This window comes from Culex pipiens, chromosome 1 (genome assembly GCF_016801865.2).
Source record: "Culex pipiens pallens isolate TS chromosome 1, TS_CPP_V2, whole genome shotgun sequence".
Lineage (NCBI taxonomy): Eukaryota > Metazoa > Arthropoda > Insecta > Diptera > Culicidae > Culex > Culex pipiens.
Window position 1 is genome coordinate 134268638 of NC_068937.1, and position 22222 is coordinate 134290859.

General features: G+C 34.0%; 1 protein-coding gene and 1 long non-coding RNA gene across 3 annotated transcripts in view; both read right to left on the reverse strand.

Moving 5' to 3' along the window:
* Nucleotides 1–4570: 4570 nt before the first annotated feature.
* The window catches only part of LOC120422563 (EH domain-containing protein 3), a 30463-nt gene continuing 12811 nt past the window's right edge, over nt 4571–22222 (reverse strand). For both annotated transcript variants that reach the window (XM_039586048.2, XM_039586049.2), the window contains 2 exons: nt 6356–6526; nt 4571–6296 (listed from right to left, as the gene is read on the reverse strand). In XM_039586048.2, coding sequence (XP_039441982.1) covers nt 6082–6296; nt 6356–6526 — 386 coding nt within the window. In that variant the 3' untranslated portion in view covers nt 4571–6081. The remainder of the gene's footprint in view (nt 6297–6355; nt 6527–22222) is intronic.
* Nucleotides 17176–17426, reverse strand: LOC128092537 (uncharacterized). The gene is made up of 2 exons (XR_008211857.1): nt 17302–17426; nt 17176–17237 (listed from the first exon to the last, which is right to left on the reverse strand). It is a non-coding gene; the product is annotated as an uncharacterized LOC128092537 (long non-coding RNA).

Here is a 22222-nt window from a genome sequence, read left to right on the forward strand (position 1 = left end):
TAGAACCTTTTTTCATATACCTGAAACAATAAAATCAACAATACCGATAGAAAACCGTTATATTGTTTTGAATTGACTAAAAAAAACAGAAATTAAATTATTTGTTTTTAATAACCTTTTTTTGTAAATTTGGCCCGCTAGCTCATTCGAGCTTCAAATTTGGCCCGGCCTCCAAAAACTTTGAGCACCCCTGCTATAACCCCTTCAATTTGTTGAAGTTTCTCTGGGAATATATAGTTTAAGATGCGAGCATTTTTAAAATAAATTCTAGTTTAATGATCCCAAATTAGTTCAATTTGTTTAGTTTACTCTCTGTTACTATCCCACAAAATTTATGAGAAAAACAGATAATCTTTTTTTAATTTTACATTCTTTCGAAAATAAAGTGCCACCTTGTTTATGGCAACACTTGATTTATCTACCTCCGATTTTGGCAACATTTTCTTCTCTTTTTGAGAACACTTTTTTTAGTTATGAGTTATCTAAAGCAGGATTTTAGGGGGATAGCTTTAGTGAACCACGATGGATACCCTTCGCCATCTTTGTTCACTGAAGCTACCTGAAGCCACACCGATGATCAATTCACCCATATAGACAATAGGGTCCTAAAGCCCTGAGTCAATTGTTATGTTCAACGGTAAAAACAAACTAGAAACAGATTAAAACCCATTTTTGATCATTTTATTTTTCATTTAAATGCAAAAAAATAGGACAGGACAACATTTTTTTTGATGAATCAACTAAGGTCCGCCTTGAACGAGCTGTGATTTTTTTAAAATTGATTTAAAATCGATTTTAAATCCTTCTCGGTCGTACAAAGTGTCATTGTACTCAGAAAAATAAGCTTTATCGTTGTGAACAATAATATCACAAATGTAAGCTTCACCTTTGGGCCAAATTGAAGAAACATATCAAACGAAATATTTGAAACCAAACTTGCACAACAACAAACAAACAGAAAAATGAGGCGTTAATTTGGATTCAACATAGTATTTAATTCCTTTCGTAATTGCAAATCGACTTTTGATTTCATTTTCAGATTTGTGTGAAACCTTGTCCATTGATGTTTTTTTATGACCAAAATAGTTTTTGTGCACTATTGCCTCATATTTTTCATACAAAATGGTGTCTGTCTATACACAAGTGCTGTGAATGTTTTCGCAAAAATGTATCTTGAGATAAGATTTTCTGAATACCAACCATTGGCAAAGTTTTAAGTTATGACCAGGTTTGAATTAAAAACTTTTTTAGTCTAAAAAAGATTTTAGTTACAATGGTTAATACACCCATATAGACCCCCGTTGATTAGGTAGATCATCAGCATGGCTTTCTACCTAACGTACTCGCGAGTGTGTAGTAGTGCGGTTGTCAAAATCGTTATCTCTGACTCTCTCACTCCACTGCCACTGACATTGTTTATGTTTTGCTTTTCCTGGCACGGTCCATTGTTCGTTTGTTATTGTTTTGGTTTTAGTGGCACGGAATCATGCACTCACACTAATGCAAAGCAAGATCGTGAGTACCTATGATATAAAGCCTTGGATCATCAGGTCATAACTCCCGGGAGTTCCTGGAGGACCCATAATAATCCAACATGGCGAAGGGTATCCATCGTGGTTCACTAAAGCTATCTGAAGCTATACCGATGGTTAATTCACCCATATAGACCTCCGTTGATCAGGTAGCTATCTAGGCCATGACATCCGGGAGTTCTTGGATACCCAGATTTGAGGATGGCCCATTATCAGTGTTTTGTGGATGACCCCTTATATAAATGTTTCGTTTAATTGTAAATAAAATTATAAAAGAAAATCCCATTTTACGCCAAAACCCCGCAATAACGCTCCTTCGATTTGCGCTCAAACCCCGAAATAACGCTCCCCCGAGTTGCGCTCTTCTTCGGTTTGCGCCCCCTCCTCAAAAAGAGCGCACACTTGAAAGATTGGTCTAAGTTTGTTTTTCATGCTAAACACTGCAAATATGAAACTTACCGGAAGTTCCGGATTACCGAAACTGTTGCCCCCGAATAAGCCCCTGGTGGATTGAAAAACCTTCTCCTCAAATCAAATGCAACCGGAAGCAACCCGCCGGTAAAATCGATTGCCGCAGTGCCCAGAACCCTCGCCAGAACTAGTTTTACAGATCGGAATCAAAAATTAGCCACCCTTACCTTTCATTTGCGGCCATAACATTTGAAATCGGTTAATTTCCATTTTTTGAGCGATTTCCTTCAACGTTCGACATTTCCAAATGTTGATCCAGCAAACAAAACAGCGCGCTGCTGACAGACCGCGGATGAACTTTTCTTTTGTTCTACAAGGGGAATTGGAGGTAAAACGGTCAAATTGGCAAACATTGATGTTTTAAAATTTGGCCATTCTAGTGCGTTTGAAAGGTCAAATTTGATGTAACAATGCCTAAAATACTGTAAAAAAGAATTACATCGCATCAAAGTAGCGATATTTACGAAAAAAATATTATTTTTTAATTAAACCGAATGACGAAATGATCATTTAACCCCATTGCACTCCCGAATCTTTTTTCGCGGTGTTCATTCGCTCGCGCCAACTCGCGATCTCCGGGCGGTGAACTTTTCGCCCAATTTTGTCGCCGGCACTTTTCAATGAGACTTAAATCAAATTTATGAAAAAAAAACAACTTGTGGCCATTCAATAATGACGTTACGTACTGATAAAAAAACATTTTTTTTAATTTTTGATGAAGGAAATTTATTAAATAGAAAATGAAAAATTATTTTTATTTCACTTAACACAGCCTACACAAAAAGCAATGCAATTATAAATCGGAGCTTTTGGTAAGGTATGTCCACGCATTCTTCCTCCCCTGTAGATTCTTTAAAATGTGATCCATTCTCAGAATCTTCCCTGCGGTAAACACAACGAAGTAGGGCTGGCAGCTTTAATTTTTGTTACACATTTTCGGGTACATCCGACCGCAATTTTTAATATTGACCAGAAAAGCGCTTTAGGTGTTTTCTAACACTTAAACTTTCCAGCATGCCTTGATTGGCTGTTTTACGGTTTTTATTAACTGTTTTTCCCAAAAAAAAAACATTTTCTTCTTTTATTTCTTTGTTTTTTTTTTCTTTTTTTGTGCACTTTTTTAATGTGATTTTTCAGAAAACTTGAAATGTACCCGAAAAAAATCAATTTAATAGAAATTTCACATTTCCAATCGAAAAGTACACAGAAAAGTATTTCAATAGAGTGTACTATTTTTAAGCTATATCCATTTAAAGTTTCAGTTTGGAATTAAATTTTAAGATCGATTTGGTGTCTTCATCAAAGTTTAAGGTAATAATCAGGACAATTCAGACAAAATAGTTTCACTTGCAAATGCAATATATTTTGTTTCCATTAGCTCTTAAAAAGTTAAATTCCCGAAGCCTTTTATGCAGTTTTAATGAAGATGAAGATTTAACAAAAAAAAAATAATTAAAAATACATTTTCAACATTAGAATCAATATTCAATTTTAAAAGCACATAGCGTTGGAGTTTGAAGGCGGACTTCTACTGTGGGAAACATTGTCATGTAATATTGTGGATTTAGCTCGTAGCTGGATTTTCTGGCATCTTCTCACGGTCATTGGAAACGGTCGTGGATAGACCTAGGGGTTCCCAGTTGGAGTGAAAAAAATCAATTTATAGAAAAATTATGGATTAAAATTTTGCTTTTTTATCACTTCTCCGACATCAGGAATAATTGTTTGAACATGCTCGCAATTTTTTTATTCGGTCGGAAAAATATGATTTTTCTTGAAAAAACTTTCATTTTTAATCACATGATCACCCCTAATTCTGGCTCGATGCCGCCATCATGCGACCGCGTGCTCCTTTTGTTTGTCAACAAAGCTGCAGCTGGATGGTGAGACGAAGTGAGGGGGGAAGAGATTTTGACATTTTTATGCCCGCATCTGGCCCGCCGCCTATTTCGTCGGTCGTTGAGTCGCCGGTCGTTTCCAGCGACCGAGTCCAGCTAGGAACTGATCGTACAATACACAAAAAAAGTGTAAAATGATATGTTTATATGTCTAATTGTTATTTTTCCACATAATTTGAGGCAAAATTGCATCGGAAATGAAGAAAGGAAGCATTCTTTTACTACGTTACGTAGTTAGTGAACTCTCCCTAATATCCAACCTTAAGTTTTCAATCCTCTAAAATCCATCTTTTTTACGGTGTGGTAACAGAAAAAAGTTGCAGAAGCAGTGAAAAGGGGCAAAAAACTAAGGAGTAGTTATAATTGTATTTGTTTCACATTCATATCTAGTTTTTATTTTATTTTTTTTTTTTGAAAGGGTCCTGTAAGCTATTGTGTTAAATATGTTTGTAAGAGCATTTAAAAAAAACTGTAGATTTTAACATAAGAAAAATAGGTAAAAACAACTTTCTAAAGAAACTCGGAAACTGTCAAAAGTCTCAAAGATGTGAGTTTTTTGTCGTTTGCAAACAAAGTTTCCCGTAATGGAATATCACCTTTAGAAATTTTTCAATGCCTTGCAAATTTAGGATTTTCTTTCAAATTCACCGAGACAAACTGGGCGCACGGTTTTGAGAACAAAGTTTTATTCGTGTTTTTTTTATTCTTGTTATCTTTTTCACTACATTCGTATTCACTGCACTTATTTTGCGTCTCCTTACACTTGTATGTTGTTTACCTTCGATATTTAATTAAACCATTACGATTGATTTATTTAAAATATAGATATTTTTTTTACAAATTTCCTCAAAAATGCTACACTGTGTAAATATATATATTTTTATTTTATTCTGCTTTATTTTCAATGTTTTATTTTTTGCAACCCACCGGTTGATATTCCCTTTTTCGTTTACGATTACGTGATTTTTACTCAGCACTCTCACCTTTCTTGGAGGGGGAGAAACACTTTCATTCATCAACATTACTCATTGCATTGCATTTGATTTTCTCGCTTTTCCCTTTTTCAATATTTCAACTATTAGCACTTGTCCACGTCTATAACTCATAATCACTTCGTTTTCTTTTTCTCTCCCTCAACACACGCACGCAACAGCAATTTTCCGCAAAATCAGCAAAAACATTTTTCTCTGCGTGCTTTTTGCTTTCCGATGATTGCTGACATGCTTCACTTCTAATTGATGCTCAAAGCCGCGCGGGAGTAATTAGTTTGATGATTTGTTTACTCTTTTTTGTGTGATGCTGATGCTGCTGCACTGTCTATCCGACGTTTTTGCGATTTTGTGAATGATGTGTGAGGGTGCGGATTCTTTTGCCCTTGATAACGCAAGCCAGACAAGAAGGTTTGTTTTTACCGAAATCAGTTTTTGGGTAATCGGTAAATCATCTGTCAAATCAAGTAAATTTTACCGAAGTTCGGTAAAATTTGACAGATTTCGGTAATTTTAAGTTTGCCGAACTCTTTAGCAGTTCCAAACTCGGTAAAATTGATCGAATTCGGTAAAATATCCAAAGTGTGCAGAATAATATAATAAACTAAAAAAATGTGATGAATAAATTGAAACAATACCGTCTATGTTGGTTGGGTGTGTATTGCAATTCTCTCGTTTTACACTAAACCTAGCTGAACAAAAGTAATAACAGTTTGATGGATCGTTATCAAAAATAGTGGCTAGTTGTTGTTTGTGTATATTGTTCTAGTCACAATTGGCGCAGCAGTGTAAATTGACCTTACTATTGCAGCGGAGCAGCGCGATAAAACTAATACAAATAACAAAAAAAAAAAAGAAAAATTGAGGGAAAAAACAAAACTTTATAATAATTTATGTATAAGTGACGCTATTTGTGTTGTTTCTCTCTCTCTCTTTCTCTCTCACTATAAAGGCATACATAAATAAGTTATATAAATTGCGTAATAAGACGTATTTGTGGTTGTTTTGCGTTTAGCTCTTCAACAGTTGAATTTCAAAAAGCCACAATTATCATAAATATGTGTGTACGAATTAATGGTCGAAAGTCGTCGTCGTCAAAAACGAAATTTGGTGCATCATCAAAAACTGTTAAATTGTCTCGTAACTCTCCGCTACTGAAATCGAGAAGGAGGAGCATTACCTGAGAGTTCCTTATTCCGCCACGCCGTTCCGCTTGGACGGCGGCACGAGATGGGCCGGCAGCGTGATCGGCAGCTCGTTGCCGTCCATCTTGACGTTGATGAGGTGCATCGCGAGCGCAAACTCCTCCACGTCCAGGAAGCCGTCCTGGTCGTAGTCCGACAGCTTCCAGATCTTGCTCAGCACGTTGTTCGGCAGCTTGGACTTGATCAGCTCGGATTTGGCCGCTAAAATAAGCAAAACATTACAAATAGTTCTAAAATTCCCCAAATTTATCCCATCTTACCAGCGCCGGAAATCTTCCCGTCGATCGGCTTCAACCCCTCGAAGATCGGATCGGTGCGCTCCCGGTCGCGGTTGCAGATCCAGTCGACCTCGCCGTACCCGGCGTCGATTCCTTCGCCCTTGCGGTAACCGAACGGCGACACGACGTCCTCAACGCCATCAAAGGCGCCACCTAGGAAAAATTTAAGAGAAAGAGAGAGAGGAGAGAAAACGCACAACATTAGTTTGAACTTGCCGGTTGTTTTTTGTGCTTTGGGTGTGTTAGCACGCTAGGACACCACACCGGTGGAAAGATTTCAAGCAAGAGAGGGAGAGGGAATCCCGCAGAATGATAATTCACACAAAAATCCCATTTTTACATTACGTAATAAAAGAACGCTCCCTAAAAGTGATTCATAGCAAATTTCGCAACGTCAGTCCGTCAATCGTGATCATCGTCGATGAGTGAAGCTGGAGAACAAAAAACTGGTTCACCTTGCTGACGACAACGACGCCGACGATGGTGGTCATCGGTGCCATCTCGTTTAGATTGCACGAGCAAATCACAGACAAACGGACGTAAATTATTGAACTTTTTTGATTTAAAAAAAAAATCCATCAAAGCTCACTAGATCCGTCTTATTTTATGACAGTGTGCTGCGCGCAATACAAGTCACCAGCAACTGTCAAACGTGTGCAAAACGAGCTGTGGTGAATTTAAAGTTGGCGTGGTGAATTTTAGTTCACTGCTGATTTAAGCGTTTTTAAAAAGATTTGCGTCTGTTTGTCTGTGGGGCAAGTGTTGTGCAAAACAGTAAGTACCTTTTTAGTAAATATTTGTAGTTTTTTTTACACAACACGGCTGCCGCTACAAATGGATTGATGGCCGGCGCCATCGCTAATCAACGGGGACCGAGAACTCGGTGACCATCGATTAGTTAGCGCAGGCAGAGAACGAGTAACAAATACCCACTTTCCAACAAAACAGTAAAATAGGACTGAATCAAGCTGAGAACTGGTTAGTTACAAAACTTGAAAATTGTACAACGGTCCAAACTCACAAAAATAGGACTAAGATTTTTGTTTTGCACCACAGACAAACAGACATAAAACATTGCACATTTTTATCGAAAATTCTCCAATCACTTCTCGCTTGAGCCATCTAGTTGGTTGTGAACGTGCGCATCGTTTGAATTGTTTGTTAGTATGAGTGAACACAGCTTTATGCAACTGTCAAACGAGGGTTAATGAGCGATGGTGAATTTAAAATTACCGTGGTGAGTATTAAATAATTCAAATTGACAGTTAAATTGATGGACAACACAACATTTTTGCAAAATTGATTTTATAAGATTAGGTTTTGACTAATTTCTTTTATTTTTTTTTGTTTTATTTTATCACCATCATGTTCCCCGGGCAATTTTACATAATAATCAATAAAGACCTCAAACTAAAATAAACTGTTGACGAGATACAGCGATTTTACTGAAAAAAGTTTGATTTTGCCCTGCACTCTGTCCTATGAATGCAAATCTGAAAAACATTTCTCACATATAAAAACCGAACTATGCGGGATTCATCCCTTTTTGTTGAAAAGTACACCATGTACTTCCGAGTGCTGCGCAAAATCAAACTTTTTTCAGTAAAATCGCTGTATCTCGCCAATAGTTCATTTTAGTTTGAGGTCTACATTGATTATTATGTAAAATTGTCCGGGGAACACGATGGTGATAAAATAAAACAAATAAAAATATAAGGAATTGGTCAAAACTGATTTTTAATACTTAAAACGTTAAAATATAATATTAGTGGGCATTTAAGGGTTAAAATTTTATTTTTATCGAATTCCTTGGACAATTTTCTATAAAATGCAACCTGTAGAAAGTCTTTTGCTCAAATAGTTGCAAAGTTATGATTAAAAGAAAAAAAGTTTTTTAGAAAATCGTCAAAAAAGAGGATTGTGCCAAAAATAGTGGGATGATCCAATCAGCACCAAACTTGGGATTTCTGTTAACTATCAATAGATGAGATGTGTCAAGAGTTTTTTTTTTTTGAAAAGGTCCTATAAACAAAATTTTAATTTTTTGCTTTTTGGGTGTTTTTAGAACCGCCTTGAGTCAGGGGTATTCAAAAACACCCAAAAAGCAAAAAGTGAAAATTTTGTTTATAGGACCTTTTCAAAAAAAAACTCGAGAAGTGTACTCAGTTGACCTGAAATGACCCATATGTATACAAATCGACGCAAATTGTTCACTTCATTAGAGTTTTTTTTATGAAAAACACTACTTTTTACAAAACTCCGTATTTTGTTTGAAAATACTAACTTTTTCATAACTAAACAACGCAAAATTTTGTACAGATTTTCACTAAATTAGTCATTTTAGTCTAAAATACTCAAATTTTCACAAAAGACCAAAAATCAATTTTGCAATCAATTTTTGATATTTGAAAAGCATTGTAAAGAAGAACTCCTAAAATTTTAGAAAATAAATAGGGCTTGAAGTTTTACTTGTTTTATGTGACTTAGCCAATGTTTTTAAAAATGTATTTTTTTCTGGAGTCAACTTTGGCTTTGTCTTTTCTTATATTTTAAGTAAAACACGGCGTGTTTTCTAGAACAACCTTATCAGGAAAAAATAGTCATCGCTGCTTTCAAATGTGTCTTATAGGAAATTTTCTCAGCTTTCCAATGCTTCTAAGAGCGAAATGTTTCATCGAGAAATTTCTGAGATATCTTTATTTTAAGTTTTTTGTTTAAAAATCCTTCATCATTTATTGAAAACTTTTTAAAAACAGTTCAGAAAACTAGTCAAATGATGTGTTTTATGTGTCATTTACTCATCAAAATGGGCAAAATAAGACAAGAAACAAATTTGTAGAATGTTGCAAATCGCTAAACATTTTTAAAATTATATTTTAACTGAGTTTTGAACTTGTGGAATTTATTCAGTAATTAGAATTGTAAAACCGTATTTAAATGAAAATTTTACTACAATTAATAGATTATTACATAATTTTTGTGAACATATATCACGTGTCTTATCTGATTTGGGTGATACAACCAAATTTTTTGCAGGTGTGAGATTGTTATTGCATTTTTATGAATAAATATGATATTTCCTTTGTTAAAAGAAAAATAACCAGGATTAAACCATTAACCTTGAATATAGATACAAAACATGATTTAAAATCGGAAATGTACTACAAATTACTGTTGCATGCTTCAAAAGTCATATTTCATAGGTATAAACTAAATAGATATATTTTTTTTTTTTATTACTGTTGAAAGTATCATTTATATTTGATTTTTCAACTGGAATGTTGAAAACACCTTCAAAATTTTTTTATTGTTAAAACGAAAATAAAATATTAATTTTAACAAAAAATCAAACAGAAACCTCCATTACAAGTTATTTGAACAAAACTCAAGATACTTATAAAACGTTTTTAAAACAGATAAGACTTCTATAACATTGCTGATTAATTGATCATTTCATACAAAAAAAACTAAAAAAAAACCTTTCATACTCATGAAACTCTACACAGTAATTTGTAGTTCAATTTCAAGTAAATAACATGTTTTAGTATCCATGCAACTGGTTAATGTTTGGTTAAGGAAATATGATTTTTATTCATAAAAATCTAATTACCCATAACAATCTCAAACCTGCAAAAATTTCGATTGTATCAGCTAAATCCAAGCTAAATCAGAGCAGATGGCTGATATTTGTACACCAAATTTTTGTAATCTATATATATACAAGCTCTTCCCGGCAAACTTCGTCCTGCCCTTGTTTGGTTTCCTGACGTTTCTTGCTTGTTTTCTAATTCAGCCTCCTGTGATCTAAGTTTGAGTTTACGTAACTTTTCCCATACAATCCACAGATTTTCCGGAATCGGTTCCAGAGTGGCCAAAGTTGTAACTTTTTGGCGTAAGAACCTTCCTTGGACTTATACGAACCCAACGCAACAAAGAGCACCTCGATCCGACGTTCCGTGTTGAATTGATTCGCGTTCGAACAAAACCGTCGAAATCTATATATATAAAAAATTTCGACGGTTTTGTTCGAACGCGAATCAGTTCAATACGGAGCGTCGGATCGAGGTGCTCTTTGTTGCGTTGGGTTCGTATAAGCCCAAGGAAGGTTCTTACGCCAAAAAGTGGCAACTTTGGCCACTCTGGAACCGATTCCGGAAAATCTGCAGATTGTATGGAAAAAGTTGCGTAAAATCAAATTTTGATCATAGGAGGCTGAACAAGGAAAAAGCTAAAAACGTCAACAAACAAAAAAAGGAAAAGTTTTTCGGGTAAGGCTTGTTTTTTATATATATAGATAAAATGTCGATGGTTTTGTTCGAACGTGAATCAGTTAAACACGGAACGTCGGATCGGAGCGCTCTTTGTTGCGTTGGGTTCGTATAAGTCCAAGGAAGGTTCTTACGCTAACTAATTGACACTTTGGCCACTCTGGAACTGATTCCGGAACATCAGCAAATTGTATGGGAAAAGTTGCGTAAAATCAAATTTTGATCACAGGAGGCTGAATAAGCAAACAAGCAAAAAACGTCAAGAAACCAAAAAGGGCAGGACGAAGTTTGCCGGGTAAGGCTTGTAATATATAAATTCTTGTAAACATATATTTAAATACGGTTTTCTGGTTTTAGTTTCTCAATAAATCCCGCATATTCAGAAACTCAATTTAAACTTAATTTTCAAAATATTTAGCAATTTGCCACCTTTTACAAAGTTATTTCTTGTATAATTTTGCACATTTTTATTAGTAAACGAAACATAAAACACGTCATTTAACAAGTTTTCTAAACTGATTTTAAAAAGTTTCCAATAAATGATGAAGGATTTTAAAACAAAAAACTTTAAAAATAGATATCTTAGAAAATTCTCGATGAAACATTTCGCTCTTAGAAGCATTGGAAAGCTGAGAAAATTTCCTATAAGACACATTTGAAAGTAGAGATGACTATTTTTTCTCCTTAAGGTTGCCCAGAAAACACACCGTGAAAAAGAAGTATGCAGTAATTTTGGTAGTGCCCCAGACTATGCCTCTACGCATTTTTTACAAATTAAATGATAATGGTGCTATTTTAAAGCAGAAAATGTGAAAAACAAGCAAAAAAATAGAATAAGTGACTGTAAAAACATGAAAAAATAGATAGGCAAAATTTAATTATAGAATGTTATGATAATACCAAAAACAAACAAAACAAGATAAATGCAAATTGAAATACTAAGAATGAAACAAGAAAAACATAAAACAGGAGAAGTAAAGTTTTTCGTAGAACAAAAGTTGCTCGAAATGACTTCCTGAACACGGGAAAAATTTAAATTTTCGAAAAAAAAATTGAGCAGTAGAGGGTTAATATCTGAAACGAACAAAAAAAAACATGTATTCCCTCACAATTCGATACTCGCCAAAAATATTGAAACGTTGGCTAAAAATTATTTATTCTGCAGCAAAATAAGTTTACCGTTCCCTGAAACTTAATAAAACTCGTCTGATATCGTTGGAGCAGTGCAAAATTCCTCTGTCCTCCAAAACAGTCAAGTGGTTGTGGCGCTCAATCACTTCACCCTCGAACTCGAACCGTTATAGATATTCTACAGCACATACCAGCACCCTCAATGTAATTACATTCCAAGTGCATGCACTTATGGTTTAATTAATCACTTTATCACACAGGAGCCGTTCGTTCGTTCGTTCGTTCGTTCGTTGGTCCGTCCACAGCAGTGCTGCCAGCTGCCAGTCTGAAGAGCGTAGCAGTGCTGCCATCACAATCCTCGTCACTAATTGCCACTCTGCCGCTCAACGAGAAGAGAGAGTGATGCTGCACCACCGTAAAATATGTTATTATAATAGAGTGCCAATCAGAAGCCTTTTTTCGGGCTACAGGGGATACTCTTATATAGTGCTGCTATAGAGCCACCCACACAACACTTTGATGACGAGAAGGAGCAACAGGTGTGAAGAATCACTTCACTTTGCTTCGAGAGAGTGTTTGTGAGGGCGGTGGGCTCTATTGATTGAATAATTTAGTGTAGCAACAGCATCGCAGAGGGGATCACTTTTTCGCTCTTTGATGATGGCGATGACAGTCAAGTGGGTGAGCGTGTGTGATGTTCACTTGACAGGTTAAGTATTTAATGTCAATGTAACACGTGCCAACAAAGTGGCATGCCGTGATTCAATTTGCGAAATTCAATTTGGTAAAATCATGCGAAAACATGACAATTTCTTGACCTTGTTTGGTGAAAAGAACCCTCTTCATAACGTCGCAGCTCGGGTTGGCACGTCGACAAGTATCAATAATTTTATCAAGTTTTTTTTAAGTTTGCTGAAATAAATCGCGACAAAACGAATCCAACGCATAGCAACATGCCTCAGATGGCACCGTCATTGCTTAAACTATCGCATAATTTTGATTTTGATAATTTTTGACATATTTAAACATGGCACAAAAATGGAGCATCGCCGAGGAACGCTCACTCGCGGATGAAGTAATCATCATCAGCCTCAATAGCCCAAAGAGAGTGGGGGACCAGCTCTAAAACATATGCGTTTCCTCTTCAGAAAAACGGCAACATTTCATCGTCTAGGTTCGTAAATCGTTCTCAATGGATGTGCGGCGCGCTCCACCGATGCTCTTCAGAAGTTTCATTCTTATGCAAAGCTCAAGTATATGAGGGGCACTACAAGTTAAGGTAAACCTTGAGAGTTTGTGTGCAGCATACATATAATAGGAAACTAAGTCAGATTCTCGCAGGACAGGAACTGGCAATGAGTGTGAATTTAGAGCAATTTGATTGGAATGCAAATGCTCGCCATTTCTTGCGACAGAGTAGTTGTGGTTACTCTGTAGGTGGGATATTTCCCATAAATTGTCCAGCCAATTCCCACTGGATGGTGTCAACTTAGTCACAAGGGCAAAAGTTAAACTGTACTAATAAGCGGGAATAGCAGAGGGAATTCTGCAACTGCACTTTGTGAAAGGTGATGAATAACGTCATGCTTTGCATGCATTCTCTTGAAATAGGCTGTTTATAATACATCTTGATGATAATTGTACATTTCCAACTCCAAAATTCAAAAATTGTTAAAAAAACAGAATATAAAAAAAAACAAAAAGAAATCATAAAATTTAAAAATAGGCAAGAAACTCAAGAAACTTTAAAATTCTAAAATAATTAAATTCTTAAATTCTGGATTTTTTTTTTAAAGGTCCTATAAACAAAATTTCATTTTTTTGCTTTTTGGGTGTTTTTAGAACCACCTTGACTTGAGTCAGGCGTATTCAAAAACACCCAAAAAGCAAAAAATAAAAAATTTGTTTATATTGCGCAATTCTCACTAATTTGGACTTCGCACTAAATTATTGCTATCGATCGCACTATTGCGACTTGTCAAACTGGCCTGGGAAATTTTAATTTCCTCAAAAAATGATCAAAGCGAGCCGATGTTGCTCACCTGTCAATCGCAATTTTAAAGTGCGAATGTCTAGTTTGGTGGAAACTGCGACTGGAAATGTAAATAAACAACTGCTGGTTGCCTAGTTTTTGGAAATTTCGTTGTCAAAAGTGCGAGAGAAAAGTGCGGGCCAAATCCAAGTTACAGTGCAAGGATCAATAAGACCTTTTTAAAAAAAACTCCAGAATTCTAGTATTAATTAATTTTAAAATTTATACATTTCAAATATTCTGGAATTCAAAAAAATTACAATTCTAAAATTGAAAAAAAAGATTCAAAAAAAAGTTCAAAAACGAAGGATCAAATCTTGACTTTTTTTTGATAAGGTCCTATAAACAAATGTAAACATTGAGTGTATCCCGCTTACTCCGATGGACTTTGACATGAGGTGTGAAAGGGATACACTCAATGTTTACATTTGTTTATAGGGGGTCGTGCATAAACCACGTGGTCTCCTTAGGGGGGGGGGAGGGGTCCGAAATCCGACCGAAAAAAACCATGAAAAGCCATGGGGGGAGGGGGGGGGGTCGACGGCTGACCACGTGGCCTTTAAATAAAAATCTTTTCTTAAAAAAAAACAAAAATATACGCGCTTTGAATTTACTTTTATGCATACATTTTTTGTTACACTTCAAAACCAAACAATTATTGTGTTTAAAATTATTACTTATATTTCAATGTCTTAATATATTCCAATTCAATATTGAATTATATATTTCGGCAGATTCATATCAATACTTTGAGTCTGTTATTGAATGTACACTTTTTAATACTCATGTAACTACGTCTTGCAAAAGTTTAAAAGCTGTTAAAAAATAAAGTGACAGTATCCAAAGTTAATATACCCTAAAAATTGCGTACTAAAATGCAAACACAATTTCATTTTTTTTGTTGATGGTATCAAGTAGCTAAAAATGTGCTTGCAAATTTGCATTGAAAGTAGATGTAGTCTTCGATAGTTCTATTTTGGAACAACTTAAAAAATAAATATTGCTGACAGTTTTATAAGATTTTCGTAACAAGGCAAAAAACTAAATATGTATTATAATTGAAGTGTCTAAAAATGAATCTCTGCGAAATTTTTTTTTTTCAAAATCTCAGATCTTAGCTAATTACCGTAGCAATCTTAATCGAAAGATTTCCTTTTGGCTCTTAAAACAAACTCAAGATATCTTGTATCTCCTCTCTCATGCAATATTTTTTTAAGTACAAAGAAACTAAAAACTCCAATTTCAGGATTATCGCGCAAAATTTCAGTTTCACTACCTCATTTGCAAGTGAAACGTCTAACATAAAAAAATAACCAGTAACGAAAAAACGAACGATACATACTTTAAGATTCACCAAAAAATTTGATGAATATTTTGGTCTAAAATATATTCCTTATTTCATTGATTACACAATTCGGATTGTTATATTACATAACATTTCATAAAATACACGTTTACTATCCATCGTCAAAGTTGTAGGTATTTTTTTTTAGTTTTTTTTTATGTTAATAGGGACCATCTCTTGAGCCAAAGAGAAACATGGGCAAACATTTTAGATTTTTAGAGAAAAAAAACGAGCTTCAAGCAAACATTGTTTTTGTTTCTCAATTAATTTAAAGATTAAAAAAAATAGGGGCCAAAGGTGCCCTTTCCTGAAAATATTAGTTTTTCTTTAAGCTGAGAAAATATACTATACCCTCAACTTCATATTTGAGATAAAACCACTCAAATATATAGACACATTAAAATAATTTTAGTTTTAAAGAGTCATTTAATTTTTAAATGCCGATATCAATTTGTAAAATAAATTTCAATACAATGCCGTTAAAGATCAACATAAATAAAACTCCTTAAAAAAGATGGAACGGTATTTTCAACTCGCTGGTTCTCGGGCATAACTCAACCAACCGGGACATTTTTTTTTTTTTTTGAGTGAATTATAAGGATGTCTAGATGATCCTTAAACTTTGCAGAACTCGATTTGATCAAATCTGTAATTTATGCGATCAAAAACGTCGTTCCAACTTTTGTTTGCATTAGTAAAAAAATCGCCCGAAAATCCGCGGAGACAAGCCCGAAAACCTGTGAGTTGAAGTTACCGTTCCAACTAGAGGGTGACGATTCTCGAGATTTTCAATTTCCCGGGAATCGAGAGTTGTATTTTGCAATTTCCCGGGAATTCCCGGGACCCGGGAGTTTTTTTTAACTATTCAATAGTGCCAATAATTTAACAGAAATGCAATAAATTGTTCAGTTACATGTTATGTTATAAACTAATTCAGTTATAATTAATTCAAACTTATTCAATGAAACGTTAATTTAAGTAGCCGCGTTTTATAGTTCACAGTTCTACATTATGATATTTTTTTCTGAATTCTGAAGCTTTTTGCATGAACTTTTTATTAGATTTTTAAAAATTTAAAATTAGCTAATATATAATTTCCCAGTATCTTTATTTTTGCAATTAGATAAATAACGACTCAAAGCAACTGTTAACGCACATCGTAGCGGATGTGGTCCTGTGTGTCGGGGGGAGAACTTGGTGATCCGGTAAGTTACTAAAAGTCGCGATTTACGTGGGGTCGGTAATTTATTGCACAAAAGGGGTACACATTCTTAGGAGTTTATTGGGTCTACTTAACTTGCCCCTGAGGAGGGGTGACTGTCCCGGTCGACCATCTGGTCAGAAGTGTATTGTGCTTAAGATTCTAGTTTGGTTCTAGCTGGTCAAGTTACTTGCGACCGGGAAGTCTACCAACCTTTACAAAAGACAAACCACTTTGTGTTTTGAAACGACTACAAACATTGAACATAAAGGTACACGAAGGGCTACTGAGATTGTGTGTGTGGTGTTACATAATCTACAGTGTTGTCTGAAAGTTTCTCTACTAGATCGTCAATTTTGGTTAACTGGGCGTTAATAACAACAATTTAAAATTGTTTTTCCTTCTTGGGTCAACTGTAAATATTAAATGAAGAAATATTAATAGTTATCCGGAAAACCAGAATTTTAACAATTGGCGGACCTAAACATTACAAAGAGTTGCAGAGTTATTTTTCCAAAGTGTAATTAATATTGAGGTTGATGCTAAACCCAATACTACTATTGACGTCAAGAAGGAAATTACCTTGATACAGCGAAATTAACTTACTTAGAATTAAAAAAAAAACAAAATTATAAGGTTTGCTATGCTCGAGAGATGATATGGAAATTGAACTTATCTTGAAAAGGCTTTTCCCTCTTAGAAATAATAAATAGAAATAATATTAAAAAAAAAACTTGAGTGTTTCATTTCTGGGGTGTACCTGCTAAGTATGCTTTAAAGTAACTTTTTGCAATTCCACTGTGAAACTGTCAACTTTTCCTGCCCTTCTGGAGAAACGAAACGGCCTACTTTTCCCTACCAAAAATAACAGAATGGAAAATTAATACCTTTCAATAACAGTGCTGAAAAGTTCTACTTTTCAGCACTGAAATGGGTGCTGAAAAGTTGAACTTTTCAGCACTAGTATCGAAAAGTAACATTTTTCAATATTGTTTTGTTTTGAACGATGAATTTACTAAACACATGAATGTTTGACATAAAATTCCATTAAATAAGCGTTTTTCGGAATTGCAAAAAATGTTGTAGGGACCATCCATAAACCACGTGGACACTTTTTTGGGGATCTGTTACCCCCCCCCCCCCATCGTGGACAATCGGTCATACAAAAAAAAACTTTTTTGTATGGATCGTGGACAATCGCCATACCCCCCCCCCCCCCTAAAGTGTCCACGTGGTTTATGGATGGTCCCGTAAGCAACTCGTTGCAAAACTTGATTTTTTCAGCACTCGTCGTATTTATCCAACTCGGTAAACCTCGTTGGATAAATGTACAACTCGTGCTGAAAAAATCTTCTTTTTGCAACTTGTTGCATAAACTACTATTTGGTTACACTTAATTATAGTTATTGGAATTTTTGACAAGTTAAAATTTACACTTTCTAAATAAGAAGATTGTAAAAGCATTGGTTTATTCGAACTTAAATATTGATCATTGAACACTCAATGTTTTGGACAATTTTGATTTTTTCAAATGGTTTTCTGATTAGTTTATATAATTTGGCTTTCATATTTATAAGAATAAAATTTCCCGAGAGTCTCGACTAAATTTCCCGGGAATTGAGAGGTCCAAAAATGATCGATTTCCCGGGAAATTTTTCCCGGGAATTCCCGCTCGTCACCCTCTAGTTCCAACGTTTTAGGGAGGCTTTGGCATCCGTGTTTATTGGACATGCGTTGGGCGTCCCAGTATTAAAAATTTCAAAGATATTGAAAAGATTGAAAAATTAACTTATTCATTTTTTTTGTATTTATTTTGAAGTAATATCTCAGCAACCAAAAGTTGAATCAAAAATCTTAAATCGTAGATAATTGCTTATTTAAACAACTGAAAAAAAATTTAAAATAAATTCCAAATTTTAGCTCAATCTTTTTTAAATTTATCAAAACACGTAGTCGATAGCAAAATCAATTTAAAGTAAGAGTAAGACTTTAACAATTTGGATGTCCATGACTAAAAGAATGATTTTTAGCGCGTTGTCTACAACTTTTCCAAAGACACGAAATTGATTTTCGAGCAATTCTATACAAAATCGGTCTTTATTCTTAAATTTTAATTTTTAATTTTTTTTTTCGATTTTAAGAAAATATTTAAAAGCGCATTTAAATTAAATCATGAATGCTGTTTATATATCAAAATATCTTTAATTCTTAAAGCATATTTATTCTGGATGCAATTAATTGCACTGCAATTCCATAATTTTGAATACATAAGTTTTACTAAGTTGCTTGTTTTGTTGAGAGTATTTTTTACTTTCTGTACCATTTCAATAAATTGTTATACTGTTATTATTTACGTGAAACCACGAAAAACCATGAGGGGGAGGGGGGGGTCAAAAATTCTCCAAAAAAAGGCCACGTGGTTTATGCACGACCCCTAGGACCTTATCAAAAAAAAGTCAAGAAATATTTGATTTGATTTAAAAATTCAAGTTTTCCAAAAAAAAAATCAATAAAGGTATAAAAAGTTCAAGAAATAAAAAGAAAAAACAAAATAAAACTCAGATAATCCGAATTTGAAAATAAAAAAAAAATAAAAAAAAATAATACATAATTTATAAATAATTTAAAAAAATATCTTGACTTTTTTTTGATAAGGTCCTATAAACAAATGTAAACATTGAGTGTATCCCGCTTACTCCGATGGACTTTGACATAAGGTGTGAAAGGGATACACTCAATGTTTACATTTGTTTATAGGACCTTATCAAAAAAAGTCAAGATATATTGCTTCTTGCGAGATAAAATCACGTTTCTCCATCGCTGTGATTGACAGGAGATTATTGCCGCCTAACTACCACAGAGTAACCCAGAGTGACCAGTCAAAAGAAATGTCATTTCATTTTTTGGCTCCATAAGGTTTGCTGGTAGCAGGCGTGCGATGTACCTGCGATGTACCACCAAGTTGAACCAAAAATCAAGAGGCAGTGGGACCTCTGTCCTGCCGTTTTACGGCGATAAGATGTATACGCCATTGAGGTGATTTTGCTGTAGACACGATTTTCTGTTTTTGTTCATTTTTTCAATTTAAAATGACTAATTTAAGGTCTGCTCTGTAGAAACTGTTAAAAAGTATAATAAAAATGTGGCCCCTACAAAATTTCTTGTTTTTTCCTACTATCTACGATTTTAAACCACAAACATCATTTGGCCGAAAAAATAGCAATAAAAAATCACTACTTTTCCTTCCCAATGATGTATGTATACATTGTTCGATCAAAGCAGGCTATATTTTTTGTGCCAGCTATTTTGACAGCTGAGGGGATCCCTTAATGCATTGTCCACGTGGATACTTTAAGGGGGGGAGGGGGTATTAGGGAACGTTTTTTTTATTACGTAACGCAGTTGGTGGGGAGGGGGGAGAGTAGGAGGCTTCATACATTTTTTTAAAATTTGTATGGAAATTTTGTTACGAGGGGGAGGGGGAGGGGGTCTAAGAGTCCGATTTTTTGCGTTACGTAATAACAGAACGCTCCCTTAGCGATTGTCTACGCACCATAAACACATTTTTTGCATGAAAAATTGTCCGCAAGGGAGGTGGGTGGGTCTAGAATTTTCAAAAAAGTGTCTGCGTGGATGTGGATAAGGTGTCATCCATTAAGTACGTCACATTTAAATCAGCCAAAATTTACTCCACCCCCCTTTGTCACGATTTCCCTATGCTTTTAACACGCAATGTCACGCTTGCTCAAAACCCCCCTCTTCCCTCAGAACGTGACGTACTTTATGGATGATGCTTGGACGTCCCCTTAAGAATTAAATCGAAATAATTTTATTAAGTCTTGATTTGGTCCCAAAACCTTAAATCAACATTCAAACAGTATTGAATTTGACTTCTATCAATTCTCAATGTTTACATACATCATGATGAGTAAAATTGGCGTATACATCATTGTTTGTTTGCTTAATAAAATGGGCCCCAGAGCAGTTTTTTGAAAAATTCTTTCGTCAGGAGATAGCTTTTAAGATTCTTTATCAGACTGTACAATAAAATTGAAAATGTCCAAAATGGCGTATACATCATATCGCCGTAAAACGGCAGTGTCTTATGGCCTATCTACAATCACTTAGCTTAGAAAATTTCACTTAGCTTAGGAATTTGAATCAATGGAAATGAAGCCGAGCTTCTACAATGGAAAAGTAATCAAATTAGAAACTGACGTATGGTTTGAAAAATTTCAAAATCTACGGTAAGTTGACGTTTCAATATCAAAGGTAAACAAACAACTGCATAGCAACGTATATCAGCCCAGCAAAATTTCTAAGTTGATTGTGGATGACGGCCGTAAGTTGCGTACTTTCCTAAGTAACTACTTTACTTAGATGTTCTAAGCTAAGTGATTGTAGATAGCCCATAACTACCGCAGTGTTAAAATCAGCAAGTTGAACTGAAATGCTGCGTTGATTTGGCTGTCAACTTAATTTGTTTTGATTATTTTCCAAAAAGTCAGTTGAAAACTCAAGGCAACCTTTGACAACTGCCAAAAATTTGTTCTGCGGTTGTCATGCGGCTGCCATGCGACCATTATCTTGCGGTCGTATCACCGCGCGTGAACTCTAATTATTAACGCCCGCAATAATATATTTTGACTGTTGATAAAAATACAAAAAATAATTTAAAATCTAATTTTTTTTGGGCATGAAACTCTAAATTTTTCAAATTTTAGGAATCATTGATTTAATAATTCGAAAATAATTTTATTCTTAACTTCTAATATTTTAGAAATTCATGAAAATTATAGGAATTTTGGATTTTGACATTCTTAAAATTTATGAAATCAAATATTCTAAAACTCTCAAGATTCAAAAATCCGCAAAATTAAAAAAAAATAAGAAACTCAAATTTAAAATTCCAAAATATTTAAATCATGGTATTTTTTTTCTACCACACTTTATAAATTTAAAAAAAAATATATATTAGTCCTAATTATAATCTACAACTTTGACAAGAAGACACCAAAACGATCAGAAAAAAAAGTTTTAATAATTCAAATATTTTAAAATTCTAAAATAATTAAATTCTTAACATCTTATAATTCATAATTCTAAAATTTAAAAATTATTAGTTTTTGAAATTTTTCAAATTCTTAAAAAACTAAATATTATGGAATTATTAAATCTGAAAAATAGGATGCTAAAAATTGAAAATTTCAATACTGAAATTCTAATATTGTAATTCCATGATTTTTTATCGCATTCTTGATATTTTTCAAACAAAAACATCTCTACCATCATGCACTATGGCTCAAAAGATGTCTTTTTGATTCCAATAAAATAATATAAAAAAAATCGAAAATACGTATTTTAGGGATCCAACTTTTAGTGACAAAAAGTGAAATAAAGAAACGGGTATTTTTTTTTAGATTGTGACTATTTTTTATGAATAGTCCTATTTATAATCTACAACTTTGACACGAGGATACCAAATCAATCAGAAAATACTCAAATTTTAAAATTCTAAAACTGAAAATAAAAAAAAAATAAGAAATACAATATTTATAAATTTCAAAATTGGAACATTTTAAAAAATTTAAATTTGGTAATTTGAAAATTCTTGAGCTACTAGGAATTTTCCTTATATATAAAAAAATCAAAAATTCTGATATCAAAGATTTTTAAATTGAATTCGTGGAAACGGGGGCACACAATCCAGCATCCAATAAACTGGAAATTTTAAAAATACAAAAATTGCTATGTTCAAAAATGTTAAAATTCTAACATTTTAAAGCTTGAGGAAAAATTTAAGGCTAAAATGTAATTTCTAAAATTTAAATTAGTGGACATCATTTTGAAATTTCTTGCAGTAGATCATATT